We start from the raw sequence: 22,670 nt of genomic DNA on the forward strand, positions 1-22,670 counted from the left end.
GTTATTCAAATGGGACGATAAACAGGTCTCGTGTGCAGCAACCAGTTAGAACATGTTAAAGAACCCACAACAAGAAAAGTATTGTACCTGGCAAAATTCTGAAGAAAAATCCACTCTGATACACATGTATATGTGTGTGTGTAATTGAAGCTTGACTGATCTGACACAAGAAACGAATGCTGAGCGGGGCAGGTTTCGAATGGCTCTACCCAGATACGCAGCCTAATGTGCAAATGAATCTGTGTTTGTAAAGCATTTAAGAGTTTGGTCTCTGACCAAAGATATATGTTATAAGTATCTATAATAATAATAATAAAAATAATAAACACACTAAACCTTTTACTACTGACATCCATCCATTGTATTTTGTTTTTGTTACTCATTCAAGAAATAAACACATGTGAAAAGCCAATGTAAAACTCTTTAATGCGTTTTTTTTTTCAATCAGTTCAGTCTCAACAAATCTACTTGAAAACTGAAAAAGACACAAACTGGAAAATATGATCAAAATCTATGGTATGGATGCTTGCAGATTTAATGAAATTATAATGTAGATGAAACTTGTACTTATGCATTTCTGAAATCAGAAGCAAGTAGCCAAGCCAAAAACAAGTTGAGAAGACCAAAGCGAGTTGCTATTGAGTAAAATTAATACAGCTTTTGATGTCGATGTATTGTTTATCAGCTAACTGGACAGTATAAATCTAAACAATGCTGACAGGATATTATCAGATTTGCAGTGGTTCTTTCACATTATGCGGTACATGTAATGGATAATTTTTCAACAAAACATGACATTCATATATTTACGTTCCATGAACACATCCAACTAAATATCAATCAATTTGATAGTAATATCCAATGCCAATCTGACAGCAAAGGTGATTTCATGACACACATCCAAGGAAGCATTTATCCATTTGCACGCATCCAATTGTTATAGTGTGTCAGGCGCCTATGGTGGAAGCATGGGATTTTCTCAGACACACCCTCACTGATGGACCCCTCCTTCCTGCCTCCCTACTCTTCTCCCCCCACCCCCCTTCCATAGCATCTATCCCCATCAACACCCCTCCCCATACCCTCTCTCCCTTTCCCCCCCTTCCCTTGGCCAAGTGCAGAGGGAGCAAGTTATCAAGAAATACAAGTAAAGATGGTATCTCCTCTGACCATTCTCTTCCTATACACTCCCCTGCCCTTTTCCCTTCCATTTCCATCACCCTCAACCCCTCCCCCCCCCAACCCCCCTCCTTACCCCCCATGTCAATCTCTGGCAGGATGGCATCTGCCTCAATGGTCACCACATGGTGTGGTGTGTTTATCATGAGCTGTTTAGAACAGAATCAGGGCTGGTGGATCTTTCCTCCTCCTTCCCTGCCTCTTTTCATCACCCTCCCCCCCTTCTCCTTGACAATGCTGGGTTCTGTGAGAAAAGTGCTGGATGTGCAAGTCTAGCACTGTTGGTCCCAGATTGGTCTGTTAACTTCAGCCAACTGGAAACGTTCTGGGTCGGATGATAGTTTGCATACAGCGCCAACTTGTGAAGAGGATAAAATGAATAGGCAAGTGGGGTTTCTTTCTTTTCCTTGCTTGGAGCAGGCCAGGAGAGCCGGACAGTCAAGACAGTACCATGGGGGCTGTGTGCTGTTTAAAGTTAGAGAAATAAACACCTCAATTCATCTTTCTAAAAGACCCTGCTGTGGTATGAGGAGAGAGTGGATTGTGCACCTATCCTCTGCCTGTTATCCTACTCCACCTCTTCACCTTTTACACCTACCCGTACAACCCCTACCCCCACCACTACCCCTTTTTAACAATTGGCGTCGCCGACAGGATCAGCAGGTGAGGTGTCTCTTAGCTTTAGCAGCACACAGCCCAACGCAGACCAGCACAGCCCAACCCAGCCCGAGGATGACCATGCCTACTACCACAGCACAGCAGTCCCCCATGCAGTGGTGTGCGGCACCCACACTGCCAGTGTTCACTGGTGAGCCAGGCGAGACGTTGGCTGCGGACTTCGTCACTGAGGCGGAGAGGGTCCTGGCCGCATACCCCATTAGAGACGAGATGGCTGCATACTTCATCTACAGCCATCTGCAGGGAACCGCACGCAGAGAGCTGATACTGCGGGACCTGGAGGACACCAACACCCCAGAGAAGGTGACCGGCATTCTGCTGGGGGTGTTCAGTGACGGACGGCATGTCACCACACTACTGTCCATACTTTTCAGCAGGGTACAGCAGCCGGAGGAGTCCATCATGGACTACTCTCATGCTCTGCGCAGCATGGAGAGAACCATCCAGATGAAGACGACTGGGGCCCTCACCGCTGACATGCTGAGGGACCACTTCATCAGTGGCCTCCGGAATGCCTTGTTGAAAAGGGAGCTGCACCAGGTAGTGAGGCGAGAGCCTCAAACCAGCTTCATCCAGGCCTGAGATGAAGCCCTGAGGCTGCAGAGAGAGCTGGAAGAGGACCAACAACAGCAACAGGCCAGGGAACAGATGGCACAATAGGGGGACAAACTGTTGTTGTTAGAGGGAAAAGTCAGGTCCATGCAGGGGCTAGTGTCAGGTCTAGTTGGTGAGAGAGATGATGTTTTAGTTAAGAACAGGGCTGTGGGCAAAAAGAAAAAGAAAAGTTGTGAAAGGAAAAATCCAGTCAGCAGTGGGGAATAGAATTTCCCCAAACCACAACAAGGGTAAGGATTTTCCCAGAGTAAAGAGCAAGGTTTCCCACAATGAAATACACAGAGACTTCCACAATGGTCTCAAGGGGCAGGATCACAAACTGGAAGAAAGGATTTCAGATAAACTGATGAAGTAGGTGACTGCAATGGTGATGATCCATGCCGGGATGAATGGGTGCTGCTGCCCATGCCACCTGATCCAGGGATTCCTGGTCAATGTTGGAAGAGGGAGAATGACGTAGACTGCCAAGCTGCAGTCAAGACTCCCAGACCATCACGCAAATCAGTGTGCACTGGTTTGTGTGAGACTAGCACCAGGTCTCATCTGAAGCCTGAAATGCACATGTCTTGTGGCTCAAAAGGTGCTAGAATGTCGGCTCAAATAGACAGGAACTGGGATGGGAGACTGACAGGGTCAATACTCCTAAAATGTAGTGCTATGTACAAGACTAATGTGAACCGCCTTTCAGTGAGTAGACTTGCTGCTGTAGCCTGCTAGTGGATCTGGTATTTTGCGTACAGGGTGGTGTTTTAGCTGGAAGTTTAATGCTGCTTTTCATGTTTTATGGTTATTCAGTCTGTTGAAGTTACAATTTCTATACTGGCCTTTCTTGTTTGAAGGTTTTTAGGTATTGCTTTTTTGTTGCTGACAATGTTCTGCATTTATTTGCAATATGTAAGGGTGACATACATCAGATAATGTATGATGACAGGGATTCCTGTAAGATCCTTATGTATTAATGTTTTGCTAATACTCTTCATTGGAGAATTTGTCTCACCATTTGCATGAAGCAACTCATTGGTATGCGATCTGCAGCAATGAGGACATTGCTTTCAAAAACAAGGGGTGGATGTTATAGTGTGTCAGGCGCCTATGGCGGAAGCATGGGATTTTCTCAGACACACCGCTGACTGATGGACCCCTCCTTTCTACCTCCCTACTCTTCTCCCCCAACCCCCCTTCCATGGCATCTATCCCCCCCCAACACCCCTCCCCATACCCTCTCTCCCTTTCCCCCCTTCCCTTGGCCAAGTGCAGAGGGAGCAAGTTATCAAGAAATACTGAGTAAAGATGGTATCTCCTCTGACCATTCTCTTCCTATACACTCCCCTGCCCTTTTCCCTTTCACTTCCATCACCCTCAACCCCCCCCCCCCCCCCCCACCTTACCCCCCATGTCAATCTCTGGCAGGATGGCATCTGCCTCAATGGTCACCACATGGTGTGGTGTGTTTATCATGAGCTGTTTAGAACAGAATCAGGGCTGGGCAATCTTTCCTCATCCTTCCCTTCCTCTTTTCATCACCCCCCCCCCCCTCCCCTCCCCTTCTCCTTGACAATGCTGGGTTCTGTGAGAAAAATGCTGGATGTGCAAGTCTAGCACTGTTGGTCCCAGATTGGTCTGTTAACTTCAGCCAATTGGAAACATTCTGGGTCGGAAGATAGTTTGCATACAGCGCCAACTTGTGAAGAGGATAAAATGAATAGGCAAGTGGGGTTTCTTTCTTTTCCTTGCTTGGAGCAGGCCAGGAGAGCCGGACAGTCAAGACAGTACCATGGGGGCTGTGTGCTGTTTAAAGTTAGAGAAATAAACACCTCAATTCATCTTTCTAAAAGACCCTGCTGTGGTACGAGGAGAGAGTGGATTGTGCACCTATCCTCTGCCTGTTATCCTACTCTACCCCTTCACCTTTTACACCGACCCGTACAACCCCTACCCCCACCACTACCCCCTTTAACACAATGAAGCGTATCCATTTGTTATATCTAATGCCAATCTGACAACAAATGTGATCCCCATGGCACACATGGACAAACTTGGTTTAACAATTATCCATTACAATCGATGCCAATCTGACAACAAAGGTGATCTCATGGCACACACCCAATGATGCATTTATCCATGTGTTATATCTAATGTCAATCTGACAACAAAGGTGATCTCATTGTAAACATCCAATGAAACATCTATCCCTTATAATCAATGCCAATCTGACAACAAGGGTGATATCACTGCACACATCCAATGAAGCATTTACCCATTTCAAAATCATATTTAGTGCCAATCTGACAACCAAGGTCATCTCATGTCATACATCCAATTAAGCATTTGTCCGTAAGATGGTTATATTTAATGCCAAGTTGACAACAAAGGTAATCTCATGGCAGCTTTTACTGGTCAAGATAAAATATCATGACGATCTGTTACCTTCCACTGAGCACGTGGCCATCCTTTGTTAGATTTTTAATACCATGTCAACAACAAAGGTCATTTCATGGCAGCAACACTTTGCATCTACAGACTGTTCACAAATAGTCTGCTCCACATCACATAAAATCAAAAAGCACATTAGACTCATAAAGTAACTGTGGTAGCACTTGCAATCTGCAATATATATATATATATATATATATATTTTGTAACTGTGGAATCTGCCTCCTCCCTCTGTTACATTATTGCCTGTAGGCTATAAAGCATGGGAATACATTTGAGCAAAAATTGATGATGGTAGGAATGAAGGGAGAAGAGTTGAAAAAAGTGTTGCAACAGTTCATTTGATCTTAATAAGATTAAGACTTTATGATTAAGAGATTGCCGGGAATAGATATGTTTACATAACCTGTGAGAATTTCTTGGATATAGTAATCATCCATTCTGCAAATCTTTGTCCTATGTTGTGTTGCTCCTTTCCCACTTATCTCACTAGTCCAATGTAGATAATATTCCCGCTCCCTCCCTCAGTGGAAGTCCCTTTCTCTCTCTCCCTGGCATGCCAGCCCCACCCTACCACTTTCTTTCCTCTCCCTTTTTCCAATATATTTTTGTTTTGTGAAGAAAACTAAAAAATGCGAAATGTTACAGTCCTTCCGGCTGTAAGTGTTCTCTCATTTTCATCCCATTCTCTTCCTATCAGATACATTTTTAGAAAAAGCAAAAAATATTCAGACCCTATGATGGATAGCTTCCTTCCTTCTAGTATATTTCAGTCTAAAATTCATAATTCAGAAATGAATTCAACCAAAAGAAACAGAACTGTATCAGTGTCCCCAAAACATCACAACTGGTGACAAGGATTATTTCTAATTTTTGTGAACCAGTGAAAAGTGCAGTGTAGTGTTTCAGGACTTTTGACTTTCACGGACATTAGACAATCAGGTCAGATCAAACCATTTTAAACAAGAGTGTGTGTGCATGCTTGTGTATGTGCTCTTTCAGCACAGAACAATGGTAACACTCTTTAGAAGAAAAAAAGCTCTGATAAAACTGTATATAGGCACTCTCTCCAGCGTACTAAACAGTTCAAGCTTTCCACTTAAAACAACAGACTGATAAGCAAATATCACAAACTGTGTGTGTGTATGTGCTCTTTCAGCATTTTTTTTTTTAATTAATGAGAAAAGGACAGTCTCCAAAGCCAATTCAGCAGTTCAAGTTTACCACTGAACAAAACTGACAGGCAAATATTGCAAACACTGTGTGTGAATGCTTTTATAATTATGTGTGTATGTGCTCTTTCAGAACAGAACTACTGTAATACCCATAGAAAAAAGATCTGACTACACCATATAGTCAGTTTCCTCAGTGTATATAATTTATAAGGCAGTTCAAGCTTACCACTGAAATAACAGACTGATAAGCAAATATCGCAAACACAGAGTGTGTGTGTGTATGCTTGTGTATGTGTGTATGTGCTCTTTCAGCGCAGAATAATTGTAACACCCTTTATAAGTTAAAAGCTCTTACAAAGCTGTATATAGGCAGTCTCCCCAACATACTGAGCAGTTCAAGCTTACCACTGAAAAAAAGCAGACAGATAAGCAAATACCACAAACTGTGTGCATTTGTGCTCTTTCAGCACATACATGCACACACACAAAAAGAAATGTGGAAAGAAAAAAGCTGAATTTAAACTTCATAGGCAGTCTCCGCAGCTAATTCTGCAGTTCAAGCTTACCACTTAATAAAACAGGCTGATAGACTTGCAAACACTGTGTGTGTATGGTTGTATATCTGTGCACGAGCTCTTTCAGCACAGAACTACTTTAATACTGACAGAAAAAAGCTCTTTTTAAACTGTATATTCAGTTTCCTCAGTATGCGTTAGGCAATTCAAGCATACCACTCAACTCAACAGACTAATAAGCAAATATCGCAAACACATAGTGTGTGTGTATGCTTGTGTATGTGTACATGTGCTCTTTCAGCATAGAACTACGATAATACCCATAGAAAAAAGCTCTGATTAAACCATATATTCAGTTTCCTCAGTGTATATTAGGCAGTTCAAGCTTACCACTGAATAAAATATGTGTATGTGCTCTTTCAGCACAGAACAGAAAAAAAGTATATTGAAAGAAAAAAGCTCTAGTTTAACTGTATACAGTCTCCACAGATGATTCAGCAGTTCAAGTTTACCACAGAACAAAACAGACTGATAAGCAAATATTGCACAATGTGTGTGTCTATGCCTGTATATATGACTGTATGTGCTCTGTCAGCAAAGAACAACTATAGTACCAACAGAAAAAAGCTCTGATTACTGAAACCATATAGTCAGTTTCCTCAGTGTACATTAGGCAGTTCAAGCTTACCACTGAACTTAACAGACTGATAAGCAAATATCGCAAACACAAAGTGCGTGTGTATGCTTGTGTATGTGCTCTTTCAGTACAAAACAAAAACATCCTTTAGAAAACAAAAAGCTCCGACTAAACTGTATATAGAGACAGTCTCTCTAACATATCGAGCAGTTCACAAGCTTACTACCGAAAACAAGACTTATAAGCTCTTGCTCTTGCACATAAGCTTATGTGCTCTTTCAGCACACACACAAAAAAGAAACATGGGAAAAAAAAGCTCTAGTTAAACTGTATAAAGACAGCCTCCACAGCCAATTCAGCAGTTCAAGTTTACCACTGAACAAAACAGATAGGCAAATATTGCAAACACTGTGTGTAAATGCTTCTATAATTACATGTGTACGGGCTCTTGTATATCTGTGTATGTGCTCTTTCAGCACTGAACTACTATAATACCGATAGAATAAAGCTCTGATTAAACCATATTATCAGCTTCCTCAGTATATATTACACAGTTCAAGCCTACCACTGAAGTAAACAGACTGATAAGCAAATATCGCAAACACAGAGTGTGTGTGTATGCTTGTGTATGTGTGTATGTGTTCTTTTGTAACACCCTTTAGAATATAAAAGCTCTGATTAAACTGTATATAGACAGTCTCCCCAGCATACTGAGCAGTTCAAGCTTACCACTGAAGTAAACAGACTGATAAGCAAATATCGCAAACACAGAGTGTGTGTGTATGCTTGTGTATGTGTGTATGTGCTCTTTCAGCACAGGATAACTCATTAACTGTAACACCCTTCAGAAGAAAAAAGTTCTGATTAAATTGTATATAGACGGTCTCCCCAGCCTACAGCTCAGCAGTTCAAGCTTACCACCCAACAATAGACTAATACGCAAACATTGTGTGTGTATGCTTGTATATCTGTGTATGTGCTCTTTCAGCACTGAACTACTATAATACCGATAGAATAAAGCTCTGATTAAACCATATTATCAGCTTCCTCAGTATATATTACACAGTTCAAGCCTACCACTGAAGTAAACAGACTGATAAGCAAATATCGCAAACACAGAGTGTGTGTGTATGCTTGTGTATGTGTGTATGTGTTCTTTTGTAACACCCTTTAGAATATAAAAGCTCTGATTAAACTGTATATAGACAGTCTCCCCAGCATACTGAGCAGTTCAAGCTTACCACTGAAGTAAACAGACTGATAAGCAAATATCGCAAACACAGAGTGTGTGTGTATGCTTGTGTATGTGTGTATGTGCTCTTTCTGCACAGGATAACTATAACACCTTTTAGAAGAAAAAAGCTCTGATTAAATTGTACAGACAGTCTCCACAACCTATTGAGCAGTTCAAGCTTACCACTGAACAATACAGATTGATACACTAATATTATAAACATTGTGTGAGTGTGTGTGTATGCTTGTGTATGTGCTCTTTCAGTATAGAACAACTGTAACTCATGTAAACTTCAAGAAAATATTTTCTTTCTCGATTACTGTTGACAGTTTACCAACGTTTTTTTGTTTTTTTTTTACATTTCAAAACCTGAGTTACTGCACTCAAATCATGTTGCTTATAGCCCAGCCAACTGCAAGGGGTCATCTCAGGGCTGAATACCCGAAACTAAAAGAAGGAAAACCAAATGAATGTAAAAATGTCGGCTAAAATAATATAAAAAAGATGAATTCACCCATGACCAGTCCAGTGCATGTAAAATCAAAAACAAGCTGAAAATATGTTTCCTTCAGGACATGAAAAAAATGTCTTTAGAGGAACATCTCTGAACAAGGTGTTCATGGAGATGGCTGTTAAGTGTTTGTGTCTGATTTCATGCCGATCCCAGAAGCTGATTCACAGATATCTGATACTGAGAGGCTGGTTGCATGACACATATCAAGGAGATTCTTTACATTTCAAAAGGTAAGAAAGCATCAGATAAAAACGACTTGTAACTGTATGCAGCCTGCAGAGGACTGTGTCCTCTCTTCCATTTTCAAGAACAGAAGGAAGTATTTGAGGTCAGGATGGATTTGAAATAATATGCTGGCAGTTTGCGGGTGTCATTTTTCGTGCCAGAAGTGTTTCACTTACAATTGAACACTGGGTTTCAATTTTGTAAATGGAATTGTGGTGCAAGAAAATTCCTGATATGTGGCTTTCATGGCAAGTCAATTCTCGATTTTGTCAGCCTGAGAGTGGATCAACATACTATGAAAACAACTTATTGCTACAAAAAGGAGGAGTTTGTATTATACTCCATGTTTGGTGTTTACATATACTTACCATGTCAAACTGATGCAAACTAGGCCTATGGTTTGCTCTGTTTGGCCAAATTTCGCGCGGCTAACAGTGAAAAGACGCCCCTCTTAGTCTGGCCCGCTCTTAGCCAAACGCCTCTAACAGCTATAAGCGCTGAATCATTCCTTTGGCCAAGGCTCTCCACGCCATCTTGTCAGGTTTTCGCTCTGTCTCGTCTAACGCTTTTTTTGGCTATTAAGCGTTTTCATTTGGCCTTATTTTGTTGTATGTGGCTTGCATGTATATTGTGCTTACATTCTGTGTACTCGTTTCGACTCGGCCCCCTCGATTTCTTCGTATTTTTCTACCTCTGAGTCGATCCTGTCTTTCCTTTCTCTGTTGGGGATCGAATTGTTCGCTGGGTGCTTACGCGCGGTACCATGCCTCGTTTGCCATCCTACGAAGGCAGGGATCATGATGCTGGCAGAGATACTCGCCAAGAGACTCTCCCAGGCCCGGAGCTCATGATTTCTCCCAATAGGGACCGCGGCGATGCGTCTGCAGACGCTGATCGCGGAGGGGACGCTCGTCCCGATAAAACGGTCATGAAGGGGACCGGGGGGAAAGGGATTCGAGCGTCACCTCCCGAAGTGTCCCAGCGCGAGGCGGGTGGAAGGGGGAGTAGCACGTCCTCTCTTGGTGCACCAACTTAAGAACTCTGGTGTTGTCATTAAGGAAGACCTGACTCACAACTTTATCCTGCTGAACAAATGCTGGGACCATTCTGTGGGGGAGGATGCCTGGATCCAGTGGGGCAGTATCTATGTGAAGACTGCCAGAGACTCCAGAATCAAGAGGCTTCAGATCTGCTCCTCATGTCTGATATGCTACCTCTGTCCGAAGAAACTGATGACAATGCCACATAAGTCCAGTGCTCAGTGCTCATTCCCCAATGGCTACCAGTCCAGAACTCACCACAGACAGTAGAAAAAACTATTGTGCAGATGTATGGAATTCTTGGTAACTCAGTTTTTAATTCACAGTGTCTATACCCCTAATGCTCGGATGAACATCTATTGGAAAATGCTTAATAGTTTAATCAAATGTTTTATTTACTCTGAGTCAAAACCTAATGTGCTATTTTCTTTGAGCATTTTTTCTTTGTATGTGGTTCAGTGTTAATATATACTTATGATTTTCGGGTAAAGTTTCCAGTGTCAAAGTATCCCTATCCTAAATTCCTGCACTGTATACTTCATGACAATAGCAAAGATTGCTCCAACCTTTACTTTAATTTACAAACCTGTAAGTGTACATAGTATCCAACACTGCTGGTAAACTGACAAACTTTTGACACATCTACTTCCAGTTTCTCTGTTTAGATTTTTTTCTCTTTCATGCCACAACTTGTTTCAATTATTTCCCTTTCCATACATCTCCAGTCTTAAGTGTCAATAAGGCATCATTCTGATCTGTTGGTAACTTTTTCCCCTTCTGTTGTTATTGTTGCTGTTGTGTGGTGAACTGTCGAACTCAATAAGTATGTCAGCCCGACCTTAAGTTTTCACATTTTTCTGTTGTGCATTTGCAAGAAATTCAAAGTTATTGATGAAAATGTCTGGTCTCAATCAGTAACAATGAAGAGGAAGAAACTTTGTTTCCCAGGGTGGTGGAAGATGACTGGCACAGAACAGTCATCTGCTGAAGATGTCAATGACTATGATGATAGGAAAGGTGAATAAATGATTAGTCTCTTAACAGCAGTCGTAATAATGAAGCAGCAGCAGCAATACCCAGCACAACCTGAAATTGGGGGTTGAGGCGGAGGTTTGGGAAGACTCAATGAAACCCTCCTGTTATACTTCCAGAAAGGAACTTTGTGTTTTGCCAATAAATCTGCAAACCTGATGGAGGGAAAAGGGATATGGAAGGTACTTTTACAGGTTAAAAATTCATGCATGGAATGAAGGCTTGGCGAATGAAATATGGACACTTCTCCCAGCTGATGTACTTCACTTTGTCCAAAAGTGAACAAATGGTAGTGGGCAAATGGATTAATGCTTATAAAGCCTTTCTGTAGTTCCAGACCTGTCCTTTGGGTCATGGGGAAGATCACTGAAAATTCAAATAGTCTATCATTTTAAATGATTTTTTTTAACAACAACAACAAAATTTGCAGACTGATGTGCATGTTGAATTTAAGTAACATCAAACAACATTCCATATAATTCATCACCTTACAACACACGTGAAAGACTGTAGTTCAACAAAATAGTTATGAACTGGTACTATCCTCATTTCTGTTGAGCAATACATTAGTATAGCATGCGCAGTAGCAGTCTCTTTATCTACACACAGACACAGACACACACTCATTACAATGGTATATTAACAGGCCGGTCTTGCATACGCTCCCAAGGAAGTCCACCTAGTGGGGGTGGAGCTTTGTCAATACGAACTTTTCTTGCTCGAAGTTTGGCCAGGCTGAGTTCTGTCACTTTCTGACACTCACGTACTTGCAAAGCTCTCAGCTCTGGACAAAAGTTTACCAGATACCTGAAAAAAATTTTTTTTAAATAAAATAATGGGCATTTATGGCGCTTAATCATACCACAGCCCCAAGCAGTATACTGGGACGAAACAGCACAGGCATCAAGGGACAGTCACCACTTCCACCACGATTTTGCCATTCTCTCATCACGCAAACAACAGACGCACATGCAGAAGGAACACACAAACTGGAGAGGAATGAAATAGAAATGCCAATCAGGATGTGAAAAGAGTAGTTTTAAGAGAAGATTTGAAGGATGACAGAGAAACCGAACTGCGGAGGGAAAGAGGGAGCTTATTCCATGAGGACGGGACCTGGAAAGAGAATGAGTGTTGGCCCGAGTCTTAGTATTAAAGCGCGGGATACAGAGAAGGCGAGTGTCAAATGAGGAGCGCAACTGTCGCGATGGAGTGTACAGATGCTGATCAGTAAGATAGGAAGGAGTGAGATCGTTTACGGATTTAACTCTCTCCAGACGAAGGAATGCATGAGCATTCCTACATAAAATGTATTCCGTTTCAGACGACGGAATGGAACAGCATTTTCAAGAAATAAAAATCTATCACGCGCTGTACACGTGATTTTGTGATTAGCCAAGCAGAGTGCGCTATTCTGGGTCACTCCACAATCAAATGGTATGACTGGTCAGCCTGCCATGTGTGGCCCGTCTCGCAAACACGCTGACAAAGTCACTGACTGGTCGTCTGCTCACGTGCCAGCCTGTTAGCAAAGCGGGCTCTTCTCAAAAGTTGTGAAGCGAACAAGGCAGCGACGGCAACATTTTAGGGTTGCCGAAGTACTTGAAATGCTACAAACTGAAGGGTCGGACATTGAAGAGGTGGATGATGACGAAGAAGAAAGCAAATTTAATGCAGAAAGCAAGCATGGGTATGGTGATTCGGGGTGAAAAATTGGCAGGATTTTCTACATATGGCAAAACTGTAAAAATAAGATGAGAAATTTGATTTTTTTTTTTTATATATATGTAATAGCTCAACATGTAATAAACCAGTTCTGAAAGTTTCATTTTCTTACTCTGTATTTTGTATTTTTTGTAATTTTTTTCCCAAACCCTTACAAATGGGCCGTCTGTGGGGAAAAGCAAGGGAGAAAACTTGTCGTCCCGAGTGAGTTAAAGCACAGCAGAGACAGTTTATATTCAATTCGTTTCTTGACAGGGAGCCAATGAAGAGAACAAAGCAAGGGAGTGATATGGGCACCTCTAAAGACATTAATAAAGTAAATAGAGAAAATAGTCACTCTCCACTTATGCAAGGTGTTTAACTTTGTTTTGTACAAGTACACACACAACACAGAGAAATATAATTATACCCTTTTACCATGTTATTTTCAGGGTAAAATTAGCATTTGCAGAACAGTTTCAATGTCTGTGGCGCCAACAGGGCTGTAGAGTATGACCCTGTGTACAGTTCTTAAAACTATCACTGACAGTACAGGATCAGACGATTAATAATTCTTCTGTCCAATCAGAATGGAAAATAAACCAGGGCAAACAACAATTTTCTGGGGACTGGGGTGTGTGTGGGAGAGGGAGTTGGGGGCAAGGAGTGGGGAAAAAGGCAGAGAGTCTACTTCATCCTGTGTTTCAGTATGCAAATCTGTGTGCAGGGTTAACCCTCTTACCCCCAGGATGCTCAGCACTAATCATCCCTGAAATCCCATGCCAAGGTGAATAACTCTTGCGATTTTCAATAGTGGGTAATTATAAACATTTTGATTGAAAATATAATTATCTTCTTTTGTTGCACATGTTTATTTTTCCTGCAATCTACACATAATAAAGTTGCAAAAGAATTTTGGTTTCCAGGCTCATGTTGCTTTGCATTTACACACAGAAAATAAATGTGTCAAACTTGGTCAACTTGGAAAAAAATTCTTTTAATTACAGTATGATTTTCTTTGAAATAAGTTTATCTGCTCTGCAGTGACTTCTAACATATCTTCTTTTTATTCTTTTTCTTACTGAACGTAAATTCCAACAATGAACATGCTGATTTTTATGTTCTTTACATTTTGAGGGATGGTGTGTTTTCCTATGATGGTCGGGAGAAAAACAAAGCAAACAAAAAACAAACAACAAACCTACCTCACATGTAATTTCTCCATAATGAAAAGAAAAATATAATCCATTTAACTAGCAAAATCAGGAAGATCATGCAGAATGCCAACAAGTATCAGTGCAATCAATGACTGACGGTATCGATTCCAACGGTCTGGCAATCGATTTATGATTTCGGAGGTCCGGCGATTCACACTCAACTACCAACTACACTCTCAATATCGGTAAAACTCAGTCAGTGGATGTCTAGGTCACTCAGTATGATTGACTTTTACAAAATTCTCACGCAGAAATCACCTTCAGAATAGTTGTTTGGATTACGCTACTACGATCGACAATCATCGAACTCATCTTGCAACTTTGAAACTTCAAAACTTTGGCAAAACTTTACCAAATCAGTAGTATATTCCATTGAACTAGCATTATCAGGAAGATCGTGCAGAATATCAACAAATATCAGTGAAATCAAGACTAACTCACTGACAGTATTGATTTTGGAGGTCCGGCGTTTGATTCATGATTTCGGAGGTCTGGCGATCAATTCACATTCAAGTGACCAACCTTACTCTCACTGTTGGCAAAACTCGGTCAGTCGATATCTAGGTCACTCAGTTCAATCAATTTTTACAAGATTCTCATGCAAAAATCATTAAAATGGTTCAAAGTCATCTTCAGAATCGGCGTTCAGATTACTTCGTCAAAATTCAAGCAAATCGGACTCTGAAAAATGCAAAATGCTTGGCAGGAAGTGCCGAAAACAAGGTTGTGAATCTCGCGAGAGTTTCTTTTGTGTAAACAACAATGGCTGTGTCCATAGTAAGCACGCATTTAGACGGCAGTACCGGGCTGGCTAGGGTGTTACACTGCAAAGCGACATTGGGCGGGTTATGTGTATAATGGTTAAGGACAATAACTTCCCCTTGAACACAGTGAATATAAACAGTTTTAGTGCAAAAAAGCAAACATCTGCTAGCAGTAACTTACTTGGCAGAGTTATTCACAGATGCCATTTTAAAAAAGGTTTTGTAGAAAAGACAAAAATAAAGAAGGAAAAAAGGCAACAACATTACCTTGTATCTCTCTCTCTCTACCACATCAAAACCTTTCTCAAAATTTACAGTCTGAAAACATGAAAAAGCTAAAAAAGGAAAAGTTGCATACACAAAAGGAACAGTGTTAAATGTTCCAGAAAACTATCAGTTTCATACATTCCTATTCATGATGTTAATCATACTATTTATGTTGCCTTGATGCAGACACAAAGCAAACTGAAACAAAAGGAACAATACTTGAAGGTTACATCACACTGCTGTCTAGGCTATAAGCAGAACCACACACTTAGCTGACTGCGAGATCCCCCTAACAGGCCTGATGGTGCCAGACACTGCACTGATAAGTACCAGCTGCTGTGCCTGCTAACCCGTCACTGACCCTTCTTTGTCTTCTATTAAAGCGTGGCAATTTGCGCGCCTCTTTTGAGCGGGCTGGTGAGCATACTCCTATTTCTGCGGCATTAATGTTTTGCACCATTGGAAAGAGCGGACACTTATCTTTTTGATGGTGGTAGTACTTTCCTTGGCTGGTAAATATTTTTTAAGATAGCAGCATTTACTTGAGAGAACTGTGGTGACAATTGTGACTGGCGGTGGTGTGGTTTTTTTCATAGCAGAAGTACCGTGAGTTTGGTTTTCCTTCACATTCTGTTCTCTCACATTTCTTTCTTCCATTCCTTTCTTTCATTCTGTTTTCTTCCCTGTCTTTCTTTCGTGCTGTTTCTTTCCCTCTCTTTCTCTCCTTCATCCCTTCCTTTCTTTCGTGCTGTTCCCTTCCCTCTCTTTCTCTCCTTCTCCTTCATCCCTTCCTTTCTTTCGTTCTGTTTCCTTCTCTCTCTTTCTTTCGTCAGTGCTGCTTTCTCCCCTCTCTTTCTTTCTGTTTTCTTCCCTCTCTTTCTTTCATGCTGTTTCCTTCCTTCTCTTTCTCTCCTTCATCCCTTTCTTTCTTTCTTTCATCCTGTTTTCTTCCATCTCATTCTCTCGTTCTTTCTTCTTTTTTTTAATTTTATTTTATTTTACTGTTTCTTTTTCACCTCCCATCTCCTGTTGTTCTTTGTTTCTGTTTATTATCTCTCTCTCTCTCTCTCTCTCTCTCACACACACACACACAAACCAGCAGAAAGTTTTCTTACAAACCGCCAGAACAAACTGCCATCCACACCCCATACACGTGGCTGTGGTTTTCTTCAATGTGCATGAATGACTGAATCAGTGTGCCTGTGGAGTACTCGTACAAGCTGCAAAACAGTTGTGATCTTTAACACGCCACAGCTTCCTTCAGAATTTCCAGCCATCAACACAGGTTAGTGAGAGGCATGCTGATGTGTAATGCTGTGCATGGAATGTATTGTCTGTGTTGAGCGAAATATGTGAGATTAGATTCAGTGTGTTAAAAATGTGTCAAAATGCATGTTACCAAACTGGTGGTAAGCATACCTGCTTTTTTCAAACAGTTATCCTGAGAAAAATAATCGGATGTTCACATTTGAGTTTCCTATCGTTTTAAAGCTAAGACTGTGCTCTTTCAAACCATACTATTTATTAAGCGATTGCGTTGACAAGCAGTGTGTTATCAAAAGTTAACGAAGAGGTGTTGTTTTCTCCCTGTGGCCGCTGCCATCGCGCGGAACAGCACACTGGTCTTTCTCCCTCCCAACAGCTGATAACGGCTGGAGGCGCAACGTGAAAGAGAAGTCGTAGCGTTTTGTGCTCTCAGTTCTTCCAAGTTAAAGCTCCAACCCTTCCGGCGGTAGCGTGTTATTTTTAGGCGGCGCTTTTCCCTCCTGAGTTGAATGCAGGGTCAAGTTCGCTCCTCAGATGAACTAAACGTCAAGCGCTGAACACGTGTGATCAAATTATTATTCATCTATATTTTCAATGAATGTTCACACTGTGTCACCTCTATGCAAACATGATGTAAGCTGCCGCAATGGCTACATCTAGCACTGATCAAAGGTTGCACAATCTGCATTTTCAACGTCAGATCATCTATATTACCATTAAGCAGACAAGGTGTTAACCATCACTCCATATCCCCTTTTTGAGACAAACATTTCCAATTATTTTAGTCTGTAACTTACATGTATTCATGTATATTCATACTGAGCTAGGCAGATGTGACTTACATGATGGCCTGGTCTGTCAGACGCCAACAGCCCTGCACACTCAACTGAACCAGACCAGGACACAGCTGGGCGATCACACTCACGGCATGGTTCGTCAAGCCGTATATGTTGTTCAGCAGCAGGTATTTGATTCTGAAATCATTGAGACAGAACAAGTTATCTCAGATTATCAAAGAAAAGAGTATTAGAAACAGAATGTGTCAATCTCAATATACAACTTTCATCAAAATACCTTTTGTATACTGTCTGGTGTGAATGAACCTCTGACTAAGCTGTCGGGATCCAAGCACATGACAGCTGATACAGTCAAGGGTTTATGCTGATAATATATATCTCTCAGACTCAACAGTATAAGAAGGCAATGATTTCGTCCACTTGGGACATCAGATTTACATATTTATTCAATCAGTACATGGTATAACTTGTTTTGTTGACTGGATTTCTTTTTCTTTTTTTCTTTTTTTTAAAATTCAACTTGACTCAAGGCCTAATAAGTGAGTTTCTTTAAAGATTCAAAGGTCTGGCATTTGCACCCCTTTTTTCAGCAGATGTGGTGCAGCATAATAATAATAATAATAATATAATTAGTATTCATATAGTGCTGAATCTTGTGCAGAGACAAATCAAAGCGCTTTCACACCACTCAGCCACACACATGCATAACTCAAGACTGAAAAAACTGAAAAACAACGAAGAGGCAAGGAAGGGAGGCTATCTTGGGAAGAGGTGGGTCTTTAGCCTAGGCCAGACTTGAAAGAAACGAGTGCGGAGACCTGACGAAGCAAAGTGGGGAGCTCATTCCAAATGCAAGGTCCGGAGACAGAGAAAGAGCAGAGGCCGACAGCGGAATGTTTGAATCTGGGTATGCGTAGACAAGAGTGGATCCGAAGCTGATCACAGAGAGCGAGATGGGGTGTAGATGTGAAGGCAGCCATAGAGACAGGGGCAGATTTGTGAATACATTTATAACAAAGCATGCAGATATTTATACGGATCTGTCCACATGCTCTGATGCCTCCTTGAAACTGAAACTTGATTCAACTATTTTTCCTTTCTTTTCAAAATTGATTTATTGTGTCACTGACAGTTAATGGTGGATGTAAAGTCTATACATTCAAGAGATCAATAAATAGTACAGCTTGTTCACTTAACTGGGTTGGCAAAATCATACTACTAAATATAATACTGAAAACAGAAGCAGTTGCAGAAAAATATTAAATGTTTTGTAGGTGAACAACAGAGCAAGTTGCCATTTGTTGCATTCCACTCCAGCAAGCATTTTAACTTGCATTCTAACAGGTCTGAAAATGAATTTATCAATTTTATCATTCTACCTTGATTCCTACCAGTCAAAACCAAGCATTGCCATGTTTTAGCATATTTTTCATCTGAGCAGGTTTATAACATTACGTGTTACTCATTTTCTTTGAGAAACTATCTATACTAGTATGTTTGTCCATAATTTTACTTACAAATATACCATTGTGGGACTGTGGCAGGAGGTATAATCAATCTCTCAGTCTTTAGTCTTACCCTCTGCACTGCATGACAAGATTGATGACGTCTTCATCACACAGGTCCCAACAGCCGCACAGGTCCACATGCTCCAGTGGAAGATTGTTGGAAATCAGCGATATCAGTCCAGAGCCAGTCACCCACACACAGCTCCGTAAACTTAAAAAGCACACCTGTCTACAAAAGGCACCTATTGTGTACAAACTTGTATTGGAGATACCAAGGCAGTTGGATAGTATGATTTTTTGAAGACTGGGATTGTTCTGAAGCACACATATGAGACTGTCATCCGACAGCCAATCTCTGGCATTACACAGCACTAGTTCTTTCAGACAGCCATTTCTGCGAGTTAGCACATCAAATGCAACACGGCTGAAGGAGGCATGATACTGTGAGGTGTTGATGGTAAAAGCTAGGCTGAAGTGACAGTCAATCAGATCTCTGAATTCTGGTGAGATGCCACGTAACTGAAACAATTCCTTCAGAGAGAAGTAGGGAAGAAAATGTTTACACAACACCTGTTCCCATGGGATGTCAAAAAGACTAATTGCAGCCATTGCTAAATGCTTCCAAATATCAAGAAGCAATTCTCAGATTCTGATTTTCCTGTGTCTGGTTCTTCACTCTGCAACAAAAGTAACAATTATGCAATATCAGAACCAAACCAGTGCGACAGCACCAATCAAAACATCACTGACCTTGTAAGAATGAAAAAAGAACTGGTTAAACAGGAATAACCTACATGCAACCTCAGCCTGCAACACTTAGATTTTTCGCTTAAAAACAAACTGGACTAGAACATGTGTAACTGTACCAGGAGGCCAGGCCTGGGCAAATACCAAAGGGTCTAGTACACACAACACAACACCCTTGATCTTTATGCTTCTTAATTTTCTTATCTCTTTAAAATAATTCATAATTATAGTTGTGTTCAAATATGATTACTGCAAGCATGCTACATTCTCTTAATTTTTTAGTGTAAATATTGTGTTTATATTGTATTATTATGAATGTTGTGTGCAAGCATATTATGATAATAAAGCTTTTTTGTGAATATTTACTTTATTAAATCATGTACAAGAACATGCCCATTTAATTTCATGCTCAAAGGTCATTCAGCACATCTGATTCACCTACTGGCTATTGCTATAGGGAGTAACTATTCTGGTCCCCAAGAAAAGATCTCGTATTTTTATTTCTTTTTATCACAACAGATTTCTCTGTGTGAAATTCGGGCTGCTCTCCCCAGGGACAGCGCGTCGCTATACTACAGCGCCACCCATTTTTTTGTATTTTTTCCTGCGTGCAGTTTTATTTGTCTTTCCTTAGAAGTGGATTTTTCTACAGAATTTTGCCAGGAACAACCCTTTTGTTGCCGTGGACCCTTTTACATGCGCTAAGTGCATGCTGCACATGGGACCTCGGTTTACTGTCTCATCCAAATGTCTAGCGTCCAGACCACCACTCAAGGTCTAGTGGAGGGGGAGAAAATATCAGCGGCTGAGCTGTGATCTGAACCAGTGCACTCAGATTCTCTCGCTTTCTAGGCGGATGCGTTACCTCAAGGCCATCACTCCACTTTTGTTATTTTGATAACACAGTCCTCAAGCATACTTAATTCTAACAAGAACCCTATCCCAATGTAACAACACACATGATGTGTGGCATTTTTGGATTTTGGAACAAGAATAAAACTGCTTGTGGTCCAATAAAGTAGGAGAAATTAAAAACACCAATATCAGTTCAATTTCAGTTTCACTTTCAGTAGCTCAAGGAGGCGTCACTGCGTTCGGACAAATCAATATACGCTACACCACATCTGCCAAGCAGATGCCTGACAGCAGCGTAACCCAACGCACTTAGTCAGGCCTTGAGGAAAAAAAAAGAAAAAAAGAGTAAATAAGTAATAGATAAATACATAAAAAGAACTACTACTACTATTACTAATAATAATATGTATAAAGCACAAAAACTTGATGAAGTCAACTATAAGCGTACAAAAAAACAAACAAAACAACAACAAAAAAAAAACCATTATCAATATAAATTATCAGGTCTTGTGTTATAATCCACTCAAGATTTGTCTCCAGCACACATGCCAGAACTGAAAATAACTTTGTAATCATTTTCATTGTATTTCATTCATTAATCTTTTGCATATTCTTCTTCTTCCATGAGACAATTATATCAGTATCACTATCAGTTCAGATTTTGATCATTGTCACATCATGCATACTGGTTATGCTCATGCTTCTATTTCTAATAATCTATCATCATCTAACACAAACTTCAACTTGGATTTAATAGATACCAATGGGAATAACTCAATAAGGCATAAGCGATACTATCTTCACATAAACTGACCTGCGATATAAGGAAAACTAATCTCCACCCTTAACCCACCAGATCCTGACACCAGTATCAAACTGAGGACTTTGAATTAATATTTATTTTCCAAGACTCTACACCTAAACACTGAACAACTGCACCATTAACATATTCAGTAAATATGGTTACTGATCAATATACTCTTATAGAAGTAAATCCTTTAAGCAAATCAAAAGATGAATATTACAAATATTGCTGTGTTCTCAAAAACCGGGATCACCAATTTTCTATTAGATTACTTTTACACCACAAGTTTGCCATTGCTTTTGGCCTGTGTCTCAGCCCTCATCTCTGTTTGTTCATCCAGCTGTACATACATTTATACACAACGACCCCATGACTGCTGCCTGCAGATATAAGCTGGTGTGGGGTGTGGGGGATAAGGGGTGGGGCAAGAAACTGAGAGTGGGGAGGTATGGTTGTGGGAAGATGTGTCTATGCAGAGAGAAAAAGGTGATGATAATCACTTGAAGCGTTTCTTAATATTTGTAACATTCTCACGGCACCGTTCTTGCATATTCAAATGATTTTTTTTTTTTTTTACTACACACAACGATCAGTGACACTTTGTGCGGTGACCAATACCCGGTTCCACTGTCCGTTCCTGGCCCAGACCACATTAACCGCCATCTTCGTGACAATGTCACATGCGTCCACATGAGGTGGGAATGTGTTTTGCGGTGTGCAACAGGTGAGAAAGTTTTTTGGGGCGTGTTACATGACACAAAAGTATGGCCACTTAGTTGCGTATAATTAGTAAATATTCCCTGATCCATGCCTGAATTTTGTGAATTGTAGAAACACGAAAATATCCAGACACGAAAGCAGCAGTGTCAGTTAAATCTGCTTTCGTAACTGCCAGTAGACGCACAGTCAAACACGCACTGACGCAGAACGATGTTGACACCGGTACGCCTTATTTTAACGTTGATCTTGATTCAGACTGAAGTGCACGATTGCATTACACGAAAAAAAAAGAAGTTTTACCTCAATTAGTCGAGTCTATGGTAATTTTCTACAGAACCCCATGATGCAATGAGACTAGCGTTGCTACCGCAACCGTTGCATTGTCTTTGACTTCGTGACGTGGTGTAACGAAAGTGCCCGGATGAGCATGTAAAGTCTGTGTCCACAGTTTCAGTAAAAGGCAAAACTTCACATGTCATTGTTTTCCCAAGTCTCAATGTCCAAAGGAGGCGTCTCTTCGGACAAATCCAAAATACACTACACTACATCTGCCAGTTTGTTTGTTTTGTGTACTTTTTTTATTAAATTTAAAAATATTTATCTTATTTTATTTTATTGTATTTTTAATTAATTGATTAATTAATTTATTTTATTATTTTTTTTTAATCATTTTTTTTCTCAAGGCCTGACTAAGCGCGTTGGGTTACGCTGCTGTTCAGGCATCTGCTTGGCAGATGTGGTGT

At 40.7% G+C, this 22,670-nt stretch overlaps 1 protein-coding gene across 1 annotated transcript; it reads right to left on the minus strand.

The window, feature by feature from the left end:
* Positions 1-10,236: 10,236 nt before the first annotated feature.
* Positions 10,237-22,324, minus strand: LOC143292903 (uncharacterized). The gene is made up of 4 exons (XM_076603585.1): positions 22,228-22,324; positions 18,871-19,477; positions 17,338-17,469; positions 10,237-12,084 (listed from the first exon to the last, which is right to left on the minus strand). Exons 2-4 carry the CDS (start codon positions 19,407-19,409, stop codon positions 11,904-11,906), a joined length of 852 nt encoding a protein of 283 aa, XP_076459700.1. The 5' UTR covers positions 19,410-19,477; positions 22,228-22,324; the 3' UTR covers positions 10,237-11,903.
* Between the last annotated feature and the right edge of the window lie 346 nt (positions 22,325-22,670).

Source organism: Babylonia areolata, chromosome 18 (assembly GCF_041734735.1).
Source record: "Babylonia areolata isolate BAREFJ2019XMU chromosome 18, ASM4173473v1, whole genome shotgun sequence".
NCBI lineage: Eukaryota > Metazoa > Mollusca > Gastropoda > Neogastropoda > Buccinidae > Babylonia > Babylonia areolata.

Coding starts and splice junctions, on each gene's coding strand:
- LOC143292903 (XM_076603585.1), bottom strand. CDS start 19,409: ATGGCTGCAATTAGTCTTTTTGACATCCCATGGGAACAGGTGTTGTGT. Junction 17,470..18,870: donor CTTGTCATGCAGTGCAGAGG/GTAAGACTAAAG, acceptor CAATGATTTCAG/AATCAAATACCTGCTGCTGA. Junction 12,085..17,337: donor CTGACAGACCAGGCCATCAT/GTAAGTCACATC, acceptor AATTTTTTTCAG/GTATCTGGTAAACTTTTGTC.